Source organism: Mandrillus leucophaeus, unplaced genomic scaffold (assembly GCF_000951045.1).
Source record: "Mandrillus leucophaeus isolate KB7577 unplaced genomic scaffold, Mleu.le_1.0 Scaffold227, whole genome shotgun sequence".
Classification (NCBI taxonomy): Eukaryota; Metazoa; Chordata; class Mammalia; order Primates; family Cercopithecidae; genus Mandrillus; species Mandrillus leucophaeus.
The window spans coordinates 3,082,244-3,105,145 of NW_012102332.1; the positions used below are offsets into that span (position 1 = coordinate 3,082,244).

At 43.8% G+C, this 22,902-nt stretch overlaps 1 protein-coding gene across 1 annotated transcript in view; it reads right to left on the reverse strand.

Annotated features, from left to right (window-relative positions):
• HERC2 (HECT and RLD domain containing E3 ubiquitin protein ligase 2) overlaps positions 1-22,902 on the reverse strand; it is a 227,857-nt gene that overhangs the window by 81,919 nt on the left and 123,036 nt on the right. The window contains exons 45-55 of the mRNA XM_011981498.1: positions 20,204-20,346; positions 15,977-16,244; positions 15,740-15,876; positions 14,769-14,867; positions 11,593-11,761; positions 11,370-11,495; positions 9,448-9,556; positions 9,202-9,341; positions 5,124-5,314; positions 4,302-4,407; positions 4,128-4,219 (exon numbers count right to left, since the gene is read on the reverse strand). Coding sequence (XP_011836888.1) covers positions 4,128-4,219; positions 4,302-4,407; positions 5,124-5,314; positions 9,202-9,341; positions 9,448-9,556; positions 11,370-11,495; positions 11,593-11,761; positions 14,769-14,867; positions 15,740-15,876; positions 15,977-16,244; positions 20,204-20,346 — 1,580 coding nt within the window. The remainder of the gene's footprint in view (positions 1-4,127; positions 4,220-4,301; positions 4,408-5,123; positions 5,315-9,201; positions 9,342-9,447; positions 9,557-11,369; positions 11,496-11,592; positions 11,762-14,768; positions 14,868-15,739; positions 15,877-15,976; positions 16,245-20,203; positions 20,347-22,902) is intronic.

The window sequence follows — 22,902 nt, forward strand, 5'->3', positions numbered from 1 at the left end:
TGTGAGACATCAACATATACACACAGTTAGAGCTCCTTTACTTCAGTTCTGGAAATACCAACTGAGTTATTCAAAGTTAATGCAACCACATCTGAGTAATGTTTGCTTCAAAAGAAGTGATCAACTCATCGAGATGTCTACCTGAGGCGTGAGACACTCACTGATTTTCTTCCTAAAAGTTTTAAATAGGATGACAGCCTTACTGAATGACTGCAAACTCTTCTGTCTTAGAGCTTTCTTGAACCAAGATGCCTTAACTAAGGAAGAGATTAAATGTCAGGTAGCAACAGACCTTTCATCCTTTTTAAAACATAAAACAGATTTGAATATACACAAATTAGAACAAATAGTACAAAGAACTCCATGACTCCATGACCCAGCTTAACAGTTACCAACATGTGACCAATCTTGTTCAGATGTGGATTATCATTTAAAAATTCTAGGCATTATGTTGTTTCAAAACGTCAGTATATATCACTGAATTAAGGAGGTTTGGGTTTTCTGTTTATTGCTTTTTGTTTTTTTTTTTTGAGATGGAATCTGACTTGTTGCCCAGACTGGAGTGCAGTGGTGCAATCTTGGCTCACTGCAACCTCTGCCTCCTGGGTTCAAGCAATTCTCCAACCTCAGCCTCCTGAGTAGCTGGGACCATAGGCGCGTACCACCACACCCGGCTAATTTTTTGTATTTTCAGTAGAGACAGGGTTTCACCATGTTGGCCAGGCTGGTCTTGAACTTCTGACCTCAGGTGATCCACCTGCCTCAGCCTCCCAAAGTGCTGGGATTACAGGCATGAGCCACCGCGCCCGGCCGGAATTAAGGAGTTTTTTGAAAAACATATCCACATTGTTATTATCATAGCACAAACAATAATTCCCATATCATCCAATATGCTACAGTCATTAAACTTTTCTGATTATCTCATGTCATTCTATTGTTGCCTCATTCAAATCAGAACACAAGCAAGACCCAACCTTCCTCCGTTCTGCCTTTGCCATGCATTTAGTGGAGCTGGTCTATTTGTCCTGCAAATGTCCCACACCCCACGTGGCAGACATTCTTCTCCCCTGGTATGCATGCCTGTTGTATTAACAACATTTCTCTATCCCTGTATCTCATGTGAACAAAGAGGGATGTGTCTGGAAATGCACACTAACAATTACTTTTTATTGCCTAAACGACCTGATCAAACCTCAAGATCTACCATTTCATAGGAAATACAGGTTGACTACCACCACAGGGATGCAAAAGCCAAGCTGAGAATATAAAGAATGCTACGGGAAAAAATTACTCAGTTTCTTTTTTCTTTAGCAAGGAAAAAAACCAAGAGAGGCTAAAGTGTAGTGTAGAATGCAAACACCATCTGAATCAAGATTCACACAAACCAACTGCAAAAGGACATTTACAAGGTAACTAGGAAACTCTCGACACTGACTGGATATTATATGACATTAAAGAGTAATTGTTGGCCAGGCGCGGTGGCTCACGCCTGTAACTCCCACACTTTGGGAGGCCGAGGCGGGCTGATCACAAGATCAGGAGACCAAGACTATCCTGGCTAACACGGTGAAACCCCATCTCTACTAAAAATATGAAAACAAAATTAGCCGGGCATGGTGGCGGGCACCTATAGTCCCAGCTACTCGGGAGGCTGAGGCTGGAGAATGGCGTGAACCCGGGAGGCAGAGCTTGCAGTGAGCTGAGATCACACCACTGCACTCCAGCCTGGGCGACAGAGCGAGACACCGTCTCAAAAAAAAAAGTAATTATTAGAGGTGTGATAATGGTATCAGGGTTATATTTTGTTAAACCCTGTTAGAGATGAATATTGAAGCAAGTGCTCCTGAAATAAGATCTTGCTGAGGCAGGGAAGTGAGGTGGGAGGCAGGAAGTGAAACATGATTGGCAAAATGTAGATAAATGTTGAAGCTGGGTCACAAGTTTGTGGGGGTTCCAGCATACTTTCTATTTTTGTTTACATGTTAGAAAACTCCTGGCTGGATGTGGTGCCTCATGCTTGTAAATCCCAGCACTTTGGGAGGCCAAGGTGGGCAGATCACCTGAGGTCAGGAGTTTGAGACCAGCCTGGCCAACATGACAAAACTCCATCTCTACTAAAAATACAAAAATTAGCCAGGTGAGGTGGCGGGCACCTGTAATCCCAGCTACTTGGGAGGCTGCGGCAGGAGAATTACTTGAACCTGGGAGGCAGAAGTTGCGGAGAGCTGAGATCTGCCACTGCACTCCAGCCTGGGGGACAGAGTGAGACTCAGTCTCAAAAAAAAGAAAAGAAAATTCCATAACAAACTATTTGTACAGCAAGAGCCATGCTTAACATTCACTGGCCCCACAGGAATGGTATGTTCTAGTTCTTTGGTCAGTTGGGGACATGCAGGTTAGGTCAGGAGTTTTCCATTTACTCACAATGCTTCCTATTTCTCATGTACATGACATACACTAAATATCACAGGATAAATTGTTTTGAATTGAAAATTTCTTGAATTAAAGCAAACATATCTTTTACGAATTATCTCAGTTGTTGATTTAATTAATTAGTTGTTGGTTTGGTAAAGTAAAAATATACTCTGAACTACGTAACTTAGGCACTCTACAGGCTGTATTCGGTTACACTGTAATAAGTTACCAGTAAAATGCATTAAAATTCAAGATTAATTTTTCCAGAAAAATTCAATATTATCTTTCATTTTTATAATTTGCCAATTTCTTCACTTATTAGCACCACTGGTATTGACTATAATGAATCAGTGTAATACAAAATAGTTCAATGGCATTCCAGAATAAATGGTGACTATAGTGAATGTACTACATATTTCAAAATAGCTAAAAGATTTTAAATGTTCTCACCACAAAAAAGTGATAAATATTTGAGGTGATGGACACATTATTTAGCATGATTTGATCATTCCACAAAGTATACATGTAACAAAACATCACAGTGTTCTGCAAAAATATATACAAATTATTACAAATTACTATTTGTCAATTAAAACTAAAATAAAAATTTTTAAAGAATGAAGTTAGCTGCATTTAATAATTTAAAAATAAACTCATCTGTTATAAACTTTAAACGAATACAAAAATCAACTACTCGATATTTTTATCTGCTATCATTCTAATTAGTCTACACAAGACAACGGTATAGGTAGTACAAAAATCTGTCTTAATTTGTCTTATTTTACATATATTCAATGTATTAAAATCGTGCTGACGTCGTATGTGGAAAGATTTACTGAAAATTTGAGAGAGAGAGAATCGCTGATCTATAGTACGTGGGTACTGTTTAAAAGAACCTTCACTGATTCTTTCAAACTTTTCCAGAGATAAACTTAGACTCATTTTGAAAGTTGCCTTATTGCCAAAAAATTGCCACTCCGTGACAAGTTCAGCACTTGATGCCAATCGGTGTGACAAGAAAGCAGCTTCAGCGTCACACGTGTGGTCAGGAAAACCGCCAGGAACTCAGAGATTTTTCATGAAAACACACGTGTGGTCAGGAAAACCGCCAGGAACTCAGAGATTTTTCAACGAAAACACACGTGTGGTCAGGAAAACCGCCAGAAACTCAGAGATTTTTCATGAAAACACACGTGTGGTCAGGAAAACCGCCAGGAACTCAGAGATTTTTCATGAAAACCAAAGTGTTCAGATGCAAACAGCAACCTGAAATGCCTGATGACAACTTCAGCGTCACACGTGTGGTCAGGAAAACCGCCAGGAACTCAGAGATTTTTCATGAAAACACACATGTGGTCAGGAAAACCACCAGAAACTCAGAGATTTTTCATGAAAACCAAAGTGTTCAGATGCAAACAGCAACCTGAAATGCCTGATGACAACTTTTGCTAGGAGCACTTACCAAGCATACCTTTGCTACCAAATAAAGTGAGAATGAAATTTATTTTGTTTCCTTTTCAAGTTGATTTGATAAGCAGCAAATTCAAGTTGTGTAAAATAAGTTGTATCTTTTAAAGTGTCAAAATTTAAAACAGATAAAACTAATTATTTAAAGGGGGGAAAACTGGGCTCAATGCTAGCACAGAAATGGCCAAGTCACCTCCCTTGTCACTTGCAAATCATCCAAATGGAACACTACCACAGCTACTTACCTCTGTGCAGTCATTCAGAAGGGGCACTGTGGTGTCAGAAGGGTTAATATTGATTGTCTTTAGTTCAATAAGGTTATTCAGGGAATTTCCACCTAGGAAAAAATGGGTAAAGAATCAAACAAAGGCGTTTTTATTATAGAAGGTACTTCTTTTTAGGTAAACTAACTGAATTACCTGACACTACCACCAGGGACGGCATGTAGCTACTGTCAGCAGGATCTACGATCATTTTTAACCTATGAACAAGAACATCTGGGAAAATCTCCAAACGAATCCAGTGCTTTAGAAACACAAAAATCACATTCTCAGTTAGCAAAATTCAGCTATATTTTAGCTACTACAACAGTATCACTGAAGCTTGAATCTACATGAGACTTTTTCAATATAAAATGTGGCATGAGAGAGAATTTTCCCTCACCCTAGCAGCAGCAACAATATTCTACCTCATTCTTTGATCATTAGAGAAAAGTCTCCCTCTAAGCCCCAGAAACAATGTATCTATACACCCCTGGCCTAGGGTGGTCCTTTTACCCACCAAGTGAGTGGCAGAAAACACTAGAGTCGAGATGGAGAAAGGCCCTGTCCTCAAGTCTGACCTGTGTGCCCACGAGGGGCCCCCATGGGTTGGTGTAATCACAACAGCACTCCGATGTGCAACACAAATTTGCTAGACTATACCGGAAAAACTTCTAACGAGAAGCAAATCTGAATTCACACATTTTATGCAGGAGAGGAGGAAAAAGAGCCCGACCACATCCTCTATCGAGTAGTCAGTTAGATAAAATCTACCACTCATATTGTTTAAAACCTCTGACAATAAACTTGGATGGTATTTAACTCTGTGATTTTGAAATAACTTATAAATTAAAATATAAACTGAGTACTGACAGGTGCTATCAGCAAAACGTTGCAGGCTGCTCAAAGTTCATTTTGAAAATGTACAAGGCAAAACCACCCGTGTGAAAGTGCCCGCTGCTGTGCCCTATCACACGCTACCTTTCCTTGCGACCCTGATGACTGCCAGCAGGGCTCGCTGCCGTCAATGAGACGGGATGCCTGGTTCACGGAGGACGACACGTTCAGGCTCTTCACCATGCGGGACCAGCTGTCCAGCAGCATGCCTGGCTGGCTGCTGTGGCAACGCTTCAGCTGTTTTCCAGAACGGCCACAAAATACCGCAGACTGACCTATTTCATGATGGTCAAAAAGAGAATTAACCCTTGCTGAACTGGGGAGAAAGAAACATCATGATCAGGCGGTCAAGAATATTACATAGTGAGGAGCTTCTTTCTAAAAGAAAAATAGAAAGTTTCAAACTGAAAGGAGCTAATAAATGCCACAAATGGCTTCCCTAGTCAAGACATATTACACCAATTTATGAGACGAAGTCCACATAATGGTATGATTTATTCTACTAAAACCTCCCAGGAAACAACAGCAGATTAATATATTTCCAAACAAACAGGATACAAATAAGCTGTGGGAAAAGTTCAATAACAGCACTCACAAAAACCATTCTTATTAAAAATGCTTTTATAAATACAAGGCAAAAAGTAAATTGTAAAGTGCTTCCACTTTCACTAGTTGGCAAATTTGGAATTCAACTGGCATTCCCCATCGAGGACAACTACTAAAGCCAGACAAAACACTCAAAAATAAATAAATCCTCTTCAGACTATCAGAATTCATGAGATAATAAAGAATTACAAGGTCAGGACCACCGGAAGACTCGAGGCAAATGGAGGTGTCAAGATGACGCACACCATGGATCAGAGGCTGCTGTTCCCTGATGGCATCCCCAGGTTCCAAGCAAAGTCCCTGAGGGGGCACATCGCATTTCAATAGCTTCGTGAAGAGAAGGGAAAGGAATGGGGTCCAGAAAGACCAGGAAGGCTGAGGATGCCACAGAAATCCAACTCACCCTTGGAACCCCAACAGAAAACACCCCAAAAGTCAGGGTGAACTATGAAGGGTCTTTGGGTTTCCCTTTTTTTCTCTCAACAGATTGCAGCTCACGCATAAAATCACCTCGATCAATGAATGCTGATTAAGATGAGCCCAGATAGTCACTAACCTTTACCAAGTATCTCACAGAACAACCTTCTCTCCTCCATTCCTTGGAGAATAACATTAGCCTCAAATGGAGTCAAGAAATAATTTTTTAAATACAATGTGCAGTGCATAATGACACATGTAGAGGCAAGAAAACGTGACTAAAAATTACCAGAAATGATAGGATAGAAACAGACCCACAAGGGCTCCATATATTGGAGTTAGAAAACACAGACTTTAATATAATAACTATGTTTACTGTGTCCAAAAAGATAATATTTCAGCACAGAACCAAAAACTACTGAAAATAAAATAGACTAGAACTGATAAATCCAATAATTAAAATTAAGAACTTAATGAGTAAGTTAAGAACACATTGAACTCAGCTGAAGAGAAAGTAAAAATATCTGGAATGAAGAACTGAGGGGCAAAAGTTTAGAAAACATAACATGTAGGTAAAAGATTTGCAGGACAGAGGTTAGGCCTAACACAAGTGAAAGAAGAGTCCCCCCGCAAAAAGACAGAAAAGAGAATAGAGCAGAGGCAACATGTGAAGAAATACTGAAAGACAGAATTTTCCGAAACAGACAAAAGATGTCATGCCCCAGAAGCCCCACCAACCTCAAGAAAGATAAACATCTCCATGCACATGTAAAACCTGTGCAAGATGAAAACAAAAAGACCCTCTCAAAAGCAGACGAAGGAAAAATCAAAAGATTGATGCACTTTAATGAATCACAATTAGACTACCAGCCAACTTCAGGGGAAACAATATTAACCAAATTGCAGTGGAATAGTATTTTTAAAGTGCTGAAAGAAAACACCTAGCAAAAAGACTTTTCAATAATAAAGAAATACATTTTCAGACATACAAAAATACATAATTTGTAACCAACAAAGACACATTTTTAAAAATATTAAGGGGTATTTTCAGGCAGGAGAAAAACAGTATAGATGGAAAATTAAAGAGGAAGAAAAAAGTGGAGAGAAACTACAAAGTATGCAGAAAAATCTAAATGAATATTGACTACATAAAAATCATCACATGCCCTGCATGTATTGTTCGATCCTTTGACTTTTTTAGTTTTAATTTTTATTTTTTTTTGAGATGGAGTCTCCCTCTGTCACCCAGGCTGGCGTGCAGTGTTGCGATCTCGGCTCACTGCAAGCTCCGCCTCCCGGGTTAACGCCAGGACCTCATGATCCGCCTGCCTCGGCCTCCCAAAGTGCTGGGATTACAGGAGTGGGTCATGAGGTCGGGAGATCGAGACCATCCTGGCTAACACGGTGAAACCCCGTCTCTACTAAAAATACAAAAAATTAGCCAGGCGTGGTGGCGGGTACTGTAGTCCCAGCTACTCGGGAGGCTGAGGCAGGAGAATGGCGTGAACCCGGGAGGTGGAGCTTGCAGTGAGCCGAGATTGCAGCACTGCACACCAGCCTGGGTGACGTGAGCCACTGCGCCCAGCCAATCCTTTGACATTTTATGAACATTTTCTGTGCGCCTAAAAGAATGTCTTCCATAGTTCTGTTAGATGTGTATTTGTATCAAATGTGTAAAATTTTAACTGGATGTGGTGGCTCATGCACGTAACCCCAGCACTTTGGGAGGCCAAAGTGGGTGGGCGGATCACATGAGGTCAGGAGTTCAAGACCAGCCGGGCCAACACGGTGAAATCTCACCTCTACTAAAAATATAAAAATTAGCCAGGCATGGTGGCAGGAGCCTGTAGTCCCAGCTACTTGGGAGGCTGAGGCAAGAGAATCGCTTGAACCGGGGAGATGGCAGTTGCAGCGAGCCAGGATCATGCCACTGCACTCCAGCCTGGGCAACAGAGTGAGACTCCATCTCAAAAAAAAGAAGAAAAAAATGTTAAATATGTTAAGAACATATAAATCAGAATGAAGATAAATGATGTTAAAGAGAACTAAGGTCTCTGCATTGTTTAGGAGGAGAATATACTAAATAATAATAGATTTAAATGAGTCAAAAATAGATGTTATAATTTGTATCTTGAGTAACTACTAAAACTAAAAATGTATATAACATATACACTCCTTATAGACAGAGTGAGACTCTGTCTCAAAAACATAATAATTTAAAAAAAATACAAAACTTAGCTGAGCTTGGTGGCACAGGCCTGTAATCCCAGCTACTTAGGAGGCTGAGACAGGAGAATCGCTTGAACCCGGGAGGTGGTGGTTACAGTGAGCCAGGATCACGCCACTGCACTCCAGCCTGGGTGACAGAGTGAGACTCTGTCTCACAAAGAAAAAAAGTGATATATGCATACAGTGGAATATTATTCAGCCACTAAAAAGGAGAACGTTCTGACACATGCTACAATATGGATGAAGCTTGAAGACATTAGGCTAAACCCAAAAGGATAAATCTTATATGGTTCCGTCTAGATGAGGTGTCTGCAGTGGTCATATTCACAGAGACCAAAGTCAGATTCAAGGTTACCAGGGGTGGGGTAGGGGGAGGTAGGGCAGTTAAATTGCTTACTGGGTACAGAGTTTTTCATCGGAGTGGTGAAAAGTTTTGGTAATAGACAGCTGTGATGGTTGTGCAACACTGTACTTAAGGTACTTAATACCCCGAATTACAAACTTCGAAAATGCTTAAATGGCTAATTTTAAGTTATATATATTTTGCCACAATGAAAAATATAATAAAAGGTATATAAATTTAAAAACTCACTCTCCATCTAACCAATTCCACATGCCATGCAACTAAACAGTGACTAGTTTCTTGAGATTCTTTTAACATTTTTTAATGGAAATACAAGCAAATAAGCCTAGTTATTCTATTTCTTCCCCGATACGCCGTCTTGATTTTCTTTGAAAAGCCAGCCAGTCATCAGGGGGTAGGACTGTCACTTCCGCTTCACTGTACTCACTGTACAGAGTTCACCGAATACACAGGAACCTTAAAATAACAAATTCCAATACCCTGTGGTCCACAGTAAGAACTTCATTAATATTCGGTGGAAGAGAGAATATAAACATTCTGCCATACCTGGTTCATTTATTCTGCCAAATGTGTGCCTGGTATTGTGTTTTTTGGTCTTGAAACACGTTTCACAAAAATCAAAGTCATCACAGTTTCTGCATTTGAATCTGGATCCATTGATAGGAAACATCTGACATCCATCACACCTATTTGTAAAACAGCAACGGAGTTAAGAAAGGTCATTTATTAAACTTAATTCAACAGAAAACCATTCGTCCCAAAGCAAATCTAGCAATCATAAAAACAACTCACGTAACCCCAGGATGAATACTGGGGACCAACTCCATTTCTGACAGCAACCCAGTCCAGTGAGACTGCTGGGGAAAGTCGACAATGATATCTTTTCCATTGGCACTGAAAGCTAGGAGAGAACAGAAATCACCTGACCCATCTTCTTCTTCACCAGTAAAAACCTGAACCTGAAACTGCACCTAGCCATGTCACACTACATTGTAGTAATTTGGTTTTTTACAGAGAGCATATCTTTTAGAGATAGGTACTAAAACACTTACGGATGAAATAATACATGATGTCAGCGACTGGTTTCAAAATAATCCCAAGAAGGGAGCATGAATAATTTTGGCCGTGAGGTGACGATTGTCAAAGCCAGGTAATGAGCACATGGAGGTTCATTGTAAACTACATTCTTTACTTTTGTATTAGGTTTAAAACAGGACGTTTTGGTTTTTAATTCCACCAAGTCAACAATTCCATATACCACCTTTAGTATCTCAGGGAATAAAAACCACATTAATAGAGACTTATTTTGTCCTTTGATAAGAGCAATGTGTCACTCAAAACAAAGAAACTAAATTCTTATTTTTAAAATTTGTCTTGTTTTGATTTGCAAATACTTTAACAATCTCTGAAGCAAAGAACAATGTTTAAAGTAAAATATTAAATAATCCATTTGTTCTTATGTAACATGAGAAGCTCTAAGAACCTCTCACCACTGGGGAACCACCACCAATTGTGGCCATTTTCTAAGCGATTTGATGAAAAGAGAGCTTTCCACAAGGTTCAAACGAACAATCTCTTTATGGCACCAAGAGTTTATAAAACTATACACATACTTATTTCTCATGCAACTGTTAAAACGGACATAGTATACCTTTCAAAGTGTGCCACGGATTTGATTTGGAATCTCAATAGTATCATATTAAATATAATCTGAGAATTGTTTCCAGTTCCTAATTCCCATCATTAGCACATCTCCATGTCTTAAATTCAGTCCTAAATTTTTATATAGCATGAAAAAGAGAGCCAGGCGTGGTGGCTCACACCTGTAATCCCAACACTTTGGGAGACTGAGATGGGCGGATCAATAGGTAAGGAGTTTGAGACCAGCCTGGCCAACACGGTGAAACCCTGTCTCTACTAAAAATACAAAAATTAGCCAGGCATGGTGGTGGGCACCTGTAATCCCAGCTACTCTGGAGCCTGAGACCGGAGAATTGCTTAAACCTGGGGGCGGAGGTTGCAGTGAGCCGAGATGGCCCCACTGCACTCCAGCCTGGTCAGCGGGGGAGAAAGGAAAAGCAGTCCTGACAGTCAGGAGCTGGCCTGTTAATGTCAGCGTTAGGCCATTTCACAAACAACTGACAGGACAGGTTTACAGAACACCAGCATCAGATAAGGCCACTCTGTGACTGATGGATCAAGGCACAACCAAAACCCCTCCTTAACCGTGTATGATTAAAGTCGATTCTAATCCAAACCACAAACAACCACAAACCACCACACAGTCCCCTATCTGGTGATATGAAGGACTGCTTCCTTACCAATCATGACTTTAGCATGGCTCCATTCTTTCTGCCTGCTAGGTAAATTTATTAAGACGCCCTGTCTTAGAATTACCCCTGCTTCTTCAACCCCTCCCCCAAATACCCAACATCAACATCCCTAGTCCTCGCTTACCCCCTCTGATGGAGGCACCCATTCCCCAAGGTGTGTGTTCTCCTGCACTGCAATGAGTTAATATTACTAAATCTGACTGTTTCACTGCAGGTGAGTTCCTCTGTAGCCTTTGGCAGAAGGCACTGACAAGCAAAAACACTCTCTCTCTTTCTTCACACTTGTTTTCTTTTTTGTGTGCTTAAACAAAAAGAAATACTGAGTACACATGCGTTAATGAAAAGTTAACATCAGGAGTTTTATTACCCAGATAATATTACCTTTCACAACGCCCACACTCTGGTGAGTCACAGATCCCCACTTGTATTTCGGTGTGGCCACAGAGGCTTTGACCCGCACTTTATCGCCAATCTTGATGTGAGAAGAAGAACTTGGTGGAGGATAGCCTACAGATTGCAGGAACAAATCATTATAATCAGCATTCATTTATGGGACTTCTGTCTCTAAGAAAAAGCAAAAGTACTGAACAAAGAATGTGCTCACCTATAAGTTCCACATGAATGTACCTAACCCAGTAAGTACCCCCTTTCTGCTGCCAGTCACACTGCACATTGAGATCATGCAATCCATCTCTGTCCAGCTTGATGACTTTGCCAACATCGCCTTCACATACTTCTTCATACGCTCGGCAGCATCTAACCATCATTCCCACCTAGAATTAAAATGAAATTGGACATCCAGTCCATCTGTACACAGGTGAAATGAGTCATGATAAGTGGTATTACTCTATTATTAATACAGAATTTTGATTGGGCACGGTGGCTCACATCTGTAATCCTAGCACTTTGGGAGGCTGAGGCAGGAGGATCGCTTGAGCTCAGGAGTTTGAGACAAACCTGGGCAACATGGTGAAACGCCATCTCCACCAAAACTACAAAAATTAGCCAGGCGTGGTGGCGCATGCCTGTGGTCCTAGCTACTTGTAAGACTGAGTTGAGAGGATTGCTTGAGCCTGGAAGGTGGAGGTTACAATGAGCCAAGAGCACACCACTGTACTGCAGCCTGAGTGACAAAGTGAGATTCCAGCTCCAAAAAAAGAAGAATTTCATCTAGCACCCAGAGTGCGTTTTAAGTATTATTTAATGCTAAAGTGAACAGAAACTCTTTAAAACACTGGCAGGCTTTGTGTCTCAGGCAGGAAATATATAGGAAAAGCCTGGATCAACTTGTATCATAAAGCAAGAGAGCTTTCAAAGATTACCAGGTTCACTCAAAACCACCCTCTGATCATCAAAAACGTAACAGTGGAAACATCACTCTCTAAAAGCCAATGGATTGGTCATCATGATAATAAGGAAAACAAAGCTTGCTGGTCATCTGTATACATAGCAGAACACCAATGCGTCATTCTGAAAACTGATAAAGTCTCCCTGTATTATCAAGAGTAACCAAGATTAATAACAGAGCTTTTTTTCCCAGAAGAGAATTCCAGCTAACGAACTCAGAAAAGATGAAGTTAGAAAATCACTATGGTGCAGCCCCTAATGATAGGTCTAGGTGATGACACTAATGCCTACTGGAGCTATGAGATGGACAATTAATACAGAATGTCATCAAGGAAGGAGCAGGCTGACAAGACCTCACCCACCCAAACCTGTTTGCCTGTTGAGAAGGGGCAGGAGGGAGTACATGCCTATGAAGCTTCCTGAGATTCAGCCTGGTCCAACCACCCTCCAACCCTAACTCCTACTGTATTGGAGAAACAGGGAGAGAAGAAGATGTTAGCCAACACCACAAGGAAGCCCCCACCCAATCCAGACTATAAGACATTCGGAAGACATAGTTTCACCCACAAATAAACAGCATGAAAGGAGAGGAAGGGAGAAGGAGGGTTACTATGAAATGAATGTTTGCGTCCCCCACAAAATTCATGAAGTCCCAACTCCTAATGTGGCTGTATTAGGAGACAGGGCCTCTAAGGAGGTCATTAAGGTAAAATCAGGTCCTAAGAGTGGGGATCTGACCCAACAGGATTAGGGTCTTTATAAGAGACTCCAGGCCGGGCGCGGTGGCTCACGCCTGTAATCCCAGCACTTTGGGAGGCCAAGGCGGGCAGATAACCTGAGGTCAGGAGTTCGAGACCAGCCTGACCAACATGGAGAAACCTCGTCTCTACTAAAAATATAAAATTAACCAGGCGTGGTGGTACATGTCTGTAATCTCAGCTACCCGGGAGGCTGAGGCAGGAGAATCGCTTGAACCCAGGAGGCAGAGGTTGCAGTGAGCCAAGATCGTGTCACTGTGCTCCAGCCTAGGCAACAAGAGCAATACCTCATTTCAAAAAAAAAAAAAAACAACAGACACCAGTCCTCCCCTGTTAGCTCCAGCTCCCCACATCCCCAGCCCCACATCCACAGGAGGACACAGCAAGAAGGCAGCCACCTGACCAGGTGGATCACAAGGTCAGGAGATCAAGACCATCCTGGCTAACACGGTGAAATCCCTTCTCTTCTAAAAATACAAAAAAATTAGCCGGGCGTGCTACTCGGGAGGCTGAGGCAGGAGAATGGCGTGAACGCGGGAGGCGGAGGTTGCAGTGAGTGGAGATCGCACCACTGCACTCTAGCCTGGGCGACAGAGCAAGACTCCATCTCAAAAAAAAAAAAAAAAAAGGTAGCCACCTACAAGCCAGGAAGAGGGCCATCACCAGAAACCAGCCAAGCTGGCACTTTGATCTTGGATTTCCAGCCTCCAGAACCATGAAAAGTAAGTATCCGCTGTTGAAGCCGCCAGGTCTACGGTACTGTGTTACAGCAGACTGAGCTAAGACAAGGGGGAACCACTCTAGGTTGAAATAGACTTCAAAGATCCACCAACCAAATGCAGATAAGGCATACAATCTTGGCTGTATCCAAGTTCAAAAACTAACCATTAAAGCCATTTCTGAGAAAACTGGAAAACTACAAGCAAGCATTAGGTATGAGATGATATTAAGGAAGTATTATTTCTTTTGTTAGGTAATGTTGGTAAACAGAAATGTCATCATGTTAAGATTCTTCATTAGGAATACATACTGACATATATACAGGTGAAATGAGATGATTTGGGGGATTTTCTCTAAAACATACTAAAACAAGAGAATTAGGACAAGAAATGATTTAAAGTAGATAAAAGACTATATAAAACATAATTAGATTTTTAAAGTTTGATGGCAATGAGAATTACATAAGAAAAACAAGGAAAGGTATGTAGGAGGTGTCACAAGCGGGGCTAGCAGAAAACCGCCATCTCTGCGCCATGTCCACTGTGGACAGGCCACTTGTGCTCTCTGGCTTCCCCCGAGCCCATCATCTGCCCCTCTGTACTCTGACTACTCTGGGGCAGCCACAGCAGCCTCTGTCTGGGTGCCACCCATCCTGCTGAGCCACCCTTCACACCCTGCAGGCTTTGCACCCATCTCACTTTCTCATTGTAGCCCCCCATCCCTGCAATGTGCCCCCACTCCCACCCCTTTACTGTGGTCTGCTCTTTCTTATTCCAGGGTACACAGCACCTTCTAGCCTGTCATGAGCTCACTGGTGAGGTATGTCTTCTAGCACCAGAAAGCAAGTTCCCTGAGGGCAGGGACCTCTGTCCACTGATGCTTGGCATATAGGACATACTCAAATATCTGCTGAATGAAAAACGGATCGAGGCTCCAGCTTAAGACGATTACTCACCTGAATATTCTCTCTCACATATACAGCATAATCATCATTACTCAAGAAATCAGCTCGTTTTTTGTAGGTCTGGCTCTCCGTCACAACAGCACCAGTAGACTACAAGAGATAAATACATTCAAAGAAAAAAAAAAAAGGACAACTCGATAAACCTACTCAAAAAGAAATAAGTCTGTGAAATCTAAAATATTAAAAAGTAGAGGATGAAATCCTTTATTTTCCCTATAAAGATATTCATTTAAAAAAGACTAATAGGCCGGGCGCGGTGGCTCAAGCCTGTAATCCCAGCACTTTGGGAGGCCGAGACGTGCGGATCACGAGGTCAGGAGATCAAGATCATCCTGGCAAACACGGTGAAACCCCGTCTCTATTAAAAAAAATACAAAAAACTAGCCGGGCGAGGTGGCGAGCACCTGTAGTCCCAGCTACTTGGGAGGCTGAGGCAAGAAAATGGCGTGAACCCGGGAGGCGGAGCTTGCAGTGAGCCGAGATCTGGCCACTGGACTCCAGCCTGGGTGACAGAGCAAGACTCCATCTCAAAAAAAAAAAAAAAAAAGACTAATAGCAGTAGCATAGTAAGCAGAAATGGATCTCAAAAGCTACAAGTATACAAAATTTCCAAGGCACTTCCAAATTAATCCTATGAACAATTTGCTCGGGTCAGAAACTGATGTGTCAAAACATGGTATTTTAATAAAATATCTTCTAATGGCTACTGAAGATCATTAGATGTTTGAACAAGGGTCTGTTCTAAAGCTAAAAGTAATTATGATATAGAAACCCAATCACGTCTTCAAGAGTGAAACACAGCTTTGTCCTGTGCCCGGCAATACCATAAGTTGGTTTTATGAAACAGTCCACAGTAGGTACAGTTAGTTCTTTCAAGAGACAGAGAAAGCCAAGGTGTAAGACTGTCAGAGCGCGAGACAGACAGCGGCCCAGGTGCAGGCGGTCACACAGGAGGCACTGACCATGGAGTAGGCAGCATCGTCCATGTCCTCCACCACCTCCTCATCAGAATACTCGTCGGACACTGTGTCTGCATCCGAGAGCTCCGTGACCTGGACGTCGGAGTGGTCCAGCAGCCACCCGACCAAGGCTTCCACACCTAAGAGAAGCACACACAGTCCACCACAGGCTACTGTGAACCAGTAGCCCTGAAGCAGGAACCCACACACACGCAAGCAGAGGCCAGGAAAATGAAGTACCAGGCAAGCCAGATGCATTCCCGGAAGCACCGGTGAGAGACTTCAGCGCAAACTCGATGTTCCTTCTGGGAAATCCCATCTCCATGAGCTGCACCACAATGGGCAGGGCGGGAACGGGAGACTGCTTGCGCCTCTTCACTCTGGCCGGGCGGATGTGCTGCACGGCGACAGGCGTGGTGGCCTCACTGGAGCTGCAGTCTTCAAATCCTGGGCTCGAAGGGTGAGTGGACTCCACAGCCAAGCACTGGCACACGGCCAGTGCAGCAGCCTAGGCAGACAAGAGGGTCCTGGGAGGTGTGGGAAGTGCCCTCGGCTAGCTTACACAGTCTAGGAACACGGGGTGATGGCCTTCTATTGTGAACTGCGGTATGCAAGTCTAGAAAGCCCACATTCACATGTGCGTTTTTCAGTGAGTTCCTAAAACATGTTAGAAAATGACAAAGCCAAGTTTCGCAGTTTAATGCAGAGAAAATACTTGGTGGTAAAAAAACTTTCCTGTTTCAGCAGACAGAGAGCCTACTAAATTAGCCAAGTATCAATGTCCATTAAGGAAAATGTCATCACAGCCCTAAGCGAGCAGTCACAGGGGCTTGAGGTGGGAGCAGGGAGAAAGGCATTCCCCCCGCCTTAACTGGGCACGGTGGTGACCACAGGCACCTGTGTTTTAGACAGGCCAGAAATGACACAGGACTCTCATGTACCATTAAACCAACCCCCAACTATTCAAGGGTTAAATAACCACAGTGAGGTTAAACAAGGTATTACAAATAAGAGAAATAAAAGAGTATTAGTTGGGAAACACACTGCAATGAAACAGTGAACATCTAAACTGCGTCTCTGCAGCTGGGAACTCCCCACCGACAACGCAAACAGCACTTCCCTCATCTGTCTGCAACTCTCTGGTCCCCCTCCCGAGCTGCTCTCATAGCACTGACTTGCTATTTTGTTAAACTGACCATGTGAGGAAGGAATCAGGAAGAAACCGAGGACACTGTGGAATCCCCCAGTGCTCAGAAGTATCAAAGACTAGGGTTCTGCAGTGAAGTCTGGGTAACTTGGAAGTGATAGTTTTCATGCTAAAAGCTTAAAATTCAGAGCCAGATTGAGCCAAGAGTTCTGGTTCTGATAATGGGGAGTTAGGGTGCACTGGACCAACCCTTGGCTGATAATAATCATGAACTCTGGATAAAATATTCTATAAAACTGCTTGAGGGCACCGGAGAATAGCTGAAGCAATCAGCAATAAAATGAGCACAACCCGTGACGCAGGGAAGCCTGCAGGCAAGATGCACGTTTAACCACAGACAGTGCACCTTCCTGCACTGCAGGGGCTGGGGTCCCGCCTGCCAGAGCAACCAGAATGCAAGGGAAAGCCTGCCTGAGAAAGAAACCGCAGAGGGAAAACCACAAAATGTTCGGACGAACTACCCACTTATCTACAGCTGAATCTCAGCTGAAGCACCTCTGAAGAGCCTGGCTCCGCACAAAGGGACTGCTGGAAGGTTGCAGGGGCTCCCCGGCTGCCCAGGGCCAGGACAGCACCTGAGGCTCAAGCTCAACCAACTAGAGGTAGGGAGGAGAATGTCAGAGCTTCCAGTGAAGCCCAGAAGAGATTCTAAATCCTTGAGAATTAAGGATTCACAACCAGGGCTAAGGGCATATAAAAAATTATCACAAACCCTAGCACCAAGCCACCTCAGGATCAAGGAGTGCCAGGTACTGAACTGCCTATGAGAAGAAAACTCCCCGTTCTCCAGAGGAGGAACTCAGAGTCAATACAATGTAATGTCCAAAGAGTCCAGAATGAAATCAAAATTCTCACATATGTGAAGAACCACCACCAAAAACTGACTATAATCAAGGAAAAAAAAAACTGCAAAGAGCAGCACACCAACAGGTGGGCAGACATTAGAATTAGCAAGCAAGAAATTCAACATAACTATCATATGTTTTAAAATGTATAGTAGGCGGAGCACGGTGGCTCAAGCCTATAATCCCAGCACTTTGGGCGGCCAAGACGGGCGGATCACGAGGTCAGGAGATCGAGACCATCCTGGCTAACACGGTGAAACCCCATCTCTACTAAAAAAAAATACAAAAAACTAGCCGGGCGAGGTGGCAGGCGCCTGTAGTCCCAGCTACTCGGGAGGCTGAGGCAGGAGAATGGCGTGAACCCGGGAGGCGGAGCTTGCAGTGAGCTGAGATCTGGCCACTGCACTCCAGCCTGGGCAACAGAGCGAGACTCCGTCTCAAAAAAAAAAAAAAAAAAAAAAGGATAGTAAAAGACAGATTTGGCCAGGCGTGGTGGCTCACACCTGTAATCCCAGCACTTTGGGAGGCCAAGGTGGGTGGATCACGAGGTCAAGAGTTCAAGACCTGCCTGGCTAACATGGTGAAACCCTATCTCTACTAAATACACAAAAATTAGCCGGGTGTGGTAGCGGGCACCTGTAGTCCCAGCTACTCGGGAGGCTGAGGCAGGAAAATCACTTGAACCCAGAAGTCAGAGGTTGCAGTGAGCCGAGATCATGCCAATGCACTCCAGCCTGGTGACAGAGCGAGACTCCGTCTAATAAAAAAAAGGATAGACTTAAGGGATGACGATGGGAACTGTCAGAAGAGATATAAAACTATTAAATGAGAGCCAAATGGAAATAAGAGATGTGAGAAATATAAAATAAAGTATTTCTTGGATGGACTTAACAGATTAGGCCCAACAAAGCAAAGCATCTTGACCTTTCAAACAGATCAAGAGAAACTAACCAACCTACTAACAATGAGAAAAAAGACTTTCTATTAAAATCCTAAAGGAACTCACAAACAGTGTAACAGATGTATAAGAGTATTTCCAGAAAAGAACAAAAGGAGCAAGATGGGGGAAAAAACAATAGTCAAAAGTTTCCAAATTTGGTAAGGGAACAAAAATCAAGCCAAAGATGCAAGCAGCTTAAGCAAATTTCAAGGATGGTGGGATGGGTGGGGTGGGCCACCACGGCATACATGAGCCCAGCTCAGTGAAACTGCAGAAAACCAAAGATAACAGAAAATACGAAAAGCAACCAGAGAAAAAAGACATTTCATACAAAAGAAGAGATAAGAACAACGACTTTCCATCGGAATCCATGGAGACAAAACAGCGGAAGGTCTCGTTTTGGTACAACAGTCCTTCGCAATTCCTGAAAGACAACTCTACGTGGCCTTCTAGGTATTAACATTCGGCATCTCCCAGCATGACTACAGGCTGTGCACCACCCCACGTGCTCTCAACTTGCTCAGCAAGTTGAGATAAAGTCTTCTCTTTATCTCTGCCAGGGAGGCTGGAAACACAACCAGGCCCTTTGAAATGAACCTTCACCTCAGAGGTTCCCAGACCTGAGAAGCAGCTGGAGTTCGGAAGAGTTCACGGCCAACCTCCTCCCTTCCTGCCCACACTCGTCTCTTGCTTTCTCCCTTTGCACCCCCCACCATCTTTCCAGCTCATTCTAGGACTGGGGGAGGGCTTCCACCTGCCCAAGGCAGAGGCTGCCTCACCTGGACCCTTGCTTCGAGAAGGGCCCTGCTCACTGAGGGTTTCTGTTAGGGTAATTTCTGACAGCCAAACTGAATACTGACAGTTTTATTTTTGTCTTTGATATTTTACCCAGATTTTTAATGTATTACGCAGCAAGAAAGATTTTGGAACATCTCTAATCCTCTATGTTGCCAGCCATGAAAGTTCCCATCCCTCTTACACTCAATCACGTGGCCTCTTCTGCGGGAACAGCCTATAGCCCTGACCGTGTGCCTCACCACTGCCCTCACCTGCTCCACAGCATGGGGAGAGCTGAGAGGCTGGCGGCACCAGAGCACACCCAAAGAGCCTCCTGAGTGAATGAAACAAACAAGTGGGTGCCAGAGTCCTGATGAGCCTCTTTGAATAACTCTACTTCCTGGAAAAAGATCCCTTCATGAAGATGTGAGCATTTAACCCATGCTGCATCTAGTTAATATTTTTTAATGATTTACACAAATCCAAAATAAGGTTAAACTTCAACCCTCTCCGTCTTTAGTATTATAATTTTCTGCAGACTATGCACAAACATGGTTAAAACCTAATGCATTATTAGAATTATTTGCATACTATCATTTAAAATTCAGAATAGATCCTTAAGAAAGTATACATTTAGAAAAAAATTGTTCACAATTTAGTACTGTGGATTAAAAACTGTCAAGGCTGCCTGGCTGTACCTCAAGTTCCTGTTTATCAAATATGGCCTTCACAGGAGACGGCTGGGTGGCCGAGGCCAGCAGCTGCTGCAAGAGGATCATGGGGGGCTGTGGCCCTTCAGGAGACATGTCCCCAAGGTCAGGTGATGCCACTGCTCCATCATCTGAATTTAAAAACAAAACATGTGTAAGATTCTATTTTCAACTGCGAACACCACTTTACTGTTAAAGGAAATGCATTGAGCATGTTAAATCAGGTATGACTTCTGCCTCATTATGTGATAGAAAACCAAAATCTTCAAGGTTCAGACATCAAACAAAAATTAGACTCTAGGCCGGGCGCGGTGGCTCACACCTGTAATCCCAGTACTTTGGGAGGCCAAGGCAGGCGGATCACGAGGTCCAGGAGATTGAGACCATCCTGGCTAACACGGTGAAACCCCATCTCTACTAAAAATACAAAAAATTAGCCAGGCGTGGTGGCGGGCACCTGTAGTCCCAGCTACTCGGGAGGCTGAGGCAGGAGAATGGCGTGAACCCGGGAGGTGGGGCTTGCAGTGAGCTGAGATCACGCCACTGCACTCCAGCCTGGCCAACAAAATGAGACTCCGTCTCAAAAAAACAAATATTAGCTGGGCGTGGTGCTGCGTGCCTGTAATCCCAGCTACTGGCAAGGCTGAGGCAGGAGAATTGCTTGAACCAGGGAGTTGGAGGTTGCAGTGAGCCGAGATCACGCCACTGCACTCCAGCCTGGCAACAGAGGCAAACTCCAACTCAAAAAAAAAAAAGAACTAGACTCTAAACCACTTTCACTGCCTGCTTTTGGTCTCTGTCTGTCCTTCATTAGGGCATCTGTCTCTTAGAGCCAACAAATGCTCCTTTCCAGATTTCTGCACTTGGTCTGATTCTTTCTCTTTTTCTTGAGATGGAGTCTCACTCTGTTGCCCAGGCTGGAGTGCAGTGGCACAATCTCAGCTCACTGCAACCTCTGCCTCCTGGCTGAAGCAATTCTCCTGCATCAGCCTTTCCGGTAGCTGGGAATATAGGCACACACCACCACGCCAGGCTAATTTTTCTATTTTTAGTACAGATGGGGTTTCACCATGTTGGCCAGGCTGGTCTCAAACTCCTGACCTCAGGTGATCCACCCGCCTTGGCCTCCCAAAGTGTTGGGATTACAGGAGTGAGCCACCATGCCTGGCCTACACACTCTTTCATGTTCACTCACAGCTTCAAACCCCGACACAGACACATCCCACGTGCATATTTCTAGCTCTAGCTTTTTTAGCTAAGCCTTGTTGAGATCATTAAGTGACCCCAATTCCAAATGTGTTATGTGCTCAGGGAGATGGTTCTTTGTCTGTTATGAGTAGCTTTAGGTGCAGCCTTTAGGACTCTGTTTGACACAGCCCTAGGGAGATTCACTGCCCTGAAGCCCACTGCACACAATCTAGGTACTCATTGAGGCACTCACAGCATTTGCATGTACTGGTTTTCTTCAGTGACAATTTCGGCTAACTAGACCAGGGGCTGGAAATCTTTCTCTTAAAGGGCCAGAGAGTAAATAGTTTAGGCCGATGGGCTGTACAGTTTCTGTCCCAACCACTCAGCTCTGCCACTGTAGAGCAAAAGCAGCCAGAGATGATGTGTGAACAAGTGGTGTGCCTGTGTTCCCATAAAAATGTACAGAAACAGGTGCACAGCAGTTTTGTCAATCTAGCTCTGTCCAGAGTCCCTGCTCGGCCCAAAGCAGCCTTGATAATCCTGATTCAGGTCTGCGGCAACTGCTCCCTGGGCTGAGCGCAGAACAGAACAGCCAATCCAATTCCCGGGCTCCAATCTCTCAGTCTCTACAACTGGGAAATCTTCACGTTCCCTACAACCTCTGCTATTGATTGATTCTATGCTTTCAATCGCTTTCTTTCACCCTCAGGAGGTTTAAAATTAATTTCATAGTATCCTCTCCTCTTAAGATTAAGAAACAAACCCACAAACTCCACATTCGACTGGACTTGCTTATTTTTTTCAAACGCACTACTCACTATTCTCCCCTCAACTCAAGCTTGAAAGAGCAGGCATCTTCCACTTTTTGCTGGTTCCCCACAGTTGTCATCTCCAAGACTACACCATCACAGTGGATGGCACCCTCCTTCCACCAGAACCTTCTTTCCGTTTTCATGCCTTCCCCCTCATCACCTGACACAGGAGCAAATCTCCATCTCTGTCATCTCCCGTTTCAGATACTCCTATACCTTACTAGCAGCTGTATCACCCGAAGGTCAATGCTTACCATGTGGCCCCTACCACAGCTTTCCAAGTGGGCCTCAAGTTTCACCCTGGTCTCCAAGGTACTCTGTAACAGGATGTCAACCACCCGTCTAGCTTCAGCCCCACCACTCATCAACAAACCCTGGGCTCCACGCAAAGCAGAGCTGCTCAACACGCTTCCAAAGACTCGCCACTTTTACTCCTGCTCCTCCTGGCTCCACCACCAGCAGAGGCTTGTCTGCCGGCATGTGTCCGCCACAGCCTTCAAAGGCTGCCTGTGCAGTGCTCATCTGCCACCGGCTCCAGAGGCCTGTGGAACCGCTCACACCTCACCGCCCCCGGCCCCGCGGACAGACGGAGGCCTGTGGAACCGCTCACACCTCACCGCCCCCGGCTCTGCGGACAGACAGGCCTGTGGAACCGCTCACACCTCACCGCCCTCGCCCCCGCGG